Here is a 3428-nt window from a genome sequence, read left to right on the forward strand (position 1 = left end):
AAAAAAAAAAAAAAAAAAAAGTGAGTCATCCCAATAAAGTCCTACTGTGTGGACAGGCTCTCCAAGGAGAAATAAAGAGCCAAGTTGACTATGCTCAGAATATCTTTATCCATTGTCATCTTAGGCAAGCCTTTTCTTCTCCCAGAATAGAAGGGATAAAGGGCCAAGAGCGGCCAGAATGTATATGAATTGGCCTCTCTTTACTATCCCCTTCAATATTCCCAGCTTTTTATCATCTTTAACAATAGGGATTAAACTTCTGCCTATGATCAGGGAGGAGTGTGGCTGTGGCCTTGGGACAGAAATCTGCAGTTCCCCATGATGGGCCTGCTCCCATGTTCCTGCTTCTATTTTATCAGCTCTAGAAAAGGGTCCAGGGTGGGTCAACACCCTACATGAATTCCAAATCTGCTCTACATCTGAATGTAAAAATGTATTTCCTACTCCATTTGCTATTGTAAGTGTGTCCAAGTACATTGTTAGGGGTATGCTTTCAGAGGTTATGCACTGAAATTACATGACAACATGAAGACACTGCAATAATGAAATGCATAACATTTCTCTAATATTAAAATGCTAGCAACATAGAAAACTGACAAATTTGACTAAAAAGTTCTCTCATTACCAAATTCCCAGTGAGACCTGAAATTCTCTTTCAAGTTAAAAATTCAAACACATTGAAATCAAAAGGTATTAAAGTTCACAAACTTCCTTATTGTGAGTTAATGACCAAAGCCCAATATTAGATATTAAGATTGGTTAATAAATTGATCCTCCTAATTTCCCATTTGGCTCAGGTTGAACAAAGGCTCTGGGTCCCTGGAGAAATCAAGATTTCTTAACTAGCTATTCCCTGGGATATTCTTATAAATTTTCTGTATTTGTAACACCAGATCCTTCTTGTGCTTAAATTGTGCTTACACAAGTGTATTTTATACAGGTGTAACATTCATGTCAAAGTTTTAAAAATCATAATTTTACAGTTGAATAAATGTTCATAAAGTTATTACATCTATGTAAATACAACTCAGATCAAAAAAAATCAGATAGTGCTGAGTGAAGGGGCACATGCGTATAATCCCACCTTGGAAGGCTGAGACGGGAGGATCACAAGTTAGAGGCCAGCTTCAACAACTTTTGAGACAAGGCCCTGTCTCAAAAATAAAAAGGTCTGGGGATATAGCTCATCTTTACTCCCTATTGTTAAAGTGCCCCTGAGTTCAGTTTTGTTTTTTGTTTTAATGTATCTGAGATACCACTATCCCCATTTCCAGCATGGTAAATCAGCTTTGCCTCTTTTTGAACTCCATTTAGGTGAAATATTATAGTAGGTACTTTTTAATATCTGACTTATGTTATTCAATATTATTTCATCTATATAATTATATGTAACTACATTTTATTCTTTCTCATTCACCTATAATATTCCATTGTGTGTCTGTGGCAAAATTCATTCATTTCTTCTCTTTGCCAACAGATTTTGTCTTGGATCTAGTTTGAAGCTATTATGAATGATGCTGCAGTGAACTTTTTTTGTGTATCTTTACACATACATGTGTCCAGTGTGCATTTCTGTAGGTGGAAATTCTTTGCTAGGTTATGGAGTATGTGTATGTTTAGCTTTAGTAGATTCTACCAGAAAGACTTCCAAAGTGGTCATGTCGATTTCACTCCATCATCAGTGTATAAGTGCTCTCTTCAAACTGACAAATACCTGGAGAAAAGTGTTGCACAGTCTGGATGACTGAATAAGCTTCCTTTTCTCCAGCAACCCGGTACTTAAAAAAGTACCAGGCAATCTTAACTTCTGACTCTTTCAATAATTAAAAAAAAATTGATCAGCTTTTCTAGTAAGGCAATTAATCTGCAACAATGTGCTTCTTAACATAAGAAGCATAGCTGACTTCTCGTCTCCCTTTTTAAGTTGTCAAAGAGGTATGGCTCAGTCTCTTAGCTCTGATTCCATATCCATCAATTTTCTGAACATTTCCATTTCCTGTGTCAAGAGCACTTATTTTAGGCACAGTTATACAATCAGAAACCAGTACTCAATATTGATTAATATCATAGCAGAAACTCACTGATATATGTAGGAAGGAAAATGGACCAAAGTCTTGATTTGGGGTTCTCTAGAATATCAACCAGTCCATATTGTATTCTAGAACCCACAGCTTATCAAATTTAAGCTCCACAGGGGGAATGTTCCAAAAATATTTATGTTAATGTTGTGCACTTACAGTTTTAGAGGGAAAATCTGCCTTACATACTTACTTTCCACCTCCTCTTTGAGATGACATTTCTGACACCCCAGTTCTTCACTGAGTGGGCCCTATACAGGAGCAGTGTCCACTCACTCTACTAAGTAGGCATTATCAGACCACACCACCGGGGCAGTTGCCAAACTCTTGTTATAAAATCACAGAAAGCTTTTAGAAGCCAGCCTCCTAGGGATGGGGTTGTAGCCTAGTGGTAGAGCGCTTGCCTAGCATATGTGAGGCACTAGGTTCGATTCTCAGCACTGCACATGAATAAATGAATAAAAGAAAGGTCCATCAACTATTTAAATATATATATGTATATATGTATATATACGTATACATATATACGTATGTATGTATATATGTATACATATATACTTATAAACATATATTTATATATACATATATACATCCATGTATATGTGTGTGTGTGTGTGTATATATATATATATATATATATATATATACATATATATTTTTTAAAGGAAGCCAGCCTCGTAGAAAAAGGTTGCATACTGTCTCTAAAATTGTTTCAGCTGGAAAATCACTCTCAGCAAGTTCCTGAATAGAAGCATCATGGAGGATTCTGAGGCCTGTTTCTCAGAATGGACTTGGAGCTCCACCAGTGATCATTATGCTATCTTTTCAACAATTTGAATAAATGGCTAATTCCCCCCAACCAGATCACATGCTTCCTTACAGCTTTAACTACTCTCCATTTGGGTGGGATAAGAAGGAGGCTTAGAATTCTTCATCTCTCTAGAACCTTTTTCCATAGTTCCTAAAAATGACACAGTCCCCAAAAGTAGATTGTTAAATGTGACTTGGTTTTCTTTCTGTTGCTTACAGTCTTCAGATGCTGATGGTCTTGGAAGCTTTAGTTCCATGTTACCTACAAAAGCTAAAGAGGCAGACATCACAGGTGGAGACAGTACCTGCTGCCCGAGAGGAGATTGCTGCCACAGCTGCTCTAGCAACATCCTTACAAGCACTTTTGTACAGTGTGGAAGTCCTCACCAGGTAATCCAATTGGCAGAAATATCCACAGCCTTAAACCATATGTACCCATTGAAATTATGAAGAAGAAAATGTTGTGGGCAAAAATCTCTAGAACTCAGTGTTTGTTTACAGATACCTATCTTTTTTTTTTTTTTTTTTTTTTTTTTTTTT

The 3428-nt window shown here is 36.5% G+C and overlaps 1 protein-coding gene across 1 annotated transcript in view; it reads left to right on the top strand.

Annotated features, from left to right (window-relative positions):
* Positions 1-3428, top strand: part of Unc80 (unc-80 homolog, NALCN channel complex subunit) — a 188038-nt gene that overhangs the window by 143497 nt on the left and 41113 nt on the right. Inside the window, exon 49 of the mRNA XM_048808985.1 lies at positions 3108-3278. Coding sequence (XP_048664942.1) covers positions 3108-3278 — 171 coding nt within the window. The remainder of the gene's footprint in view (positions 1-3107; positions 3279-3428) is intronic.

The sequence above is a fragment of the Marmota marmota genome, unplaced genomic scaffold (genome assembly GCF_001458135.2).
Source record: "Marmota marmota marmota unplaced genomic scaffold, marMar, whole genome shotgun sequence".
NCBI lineage: Eukaryota > Metazoa > Chordata > Mammalia > Rodentia > Sciuridae > Marmota > Marmota marmota.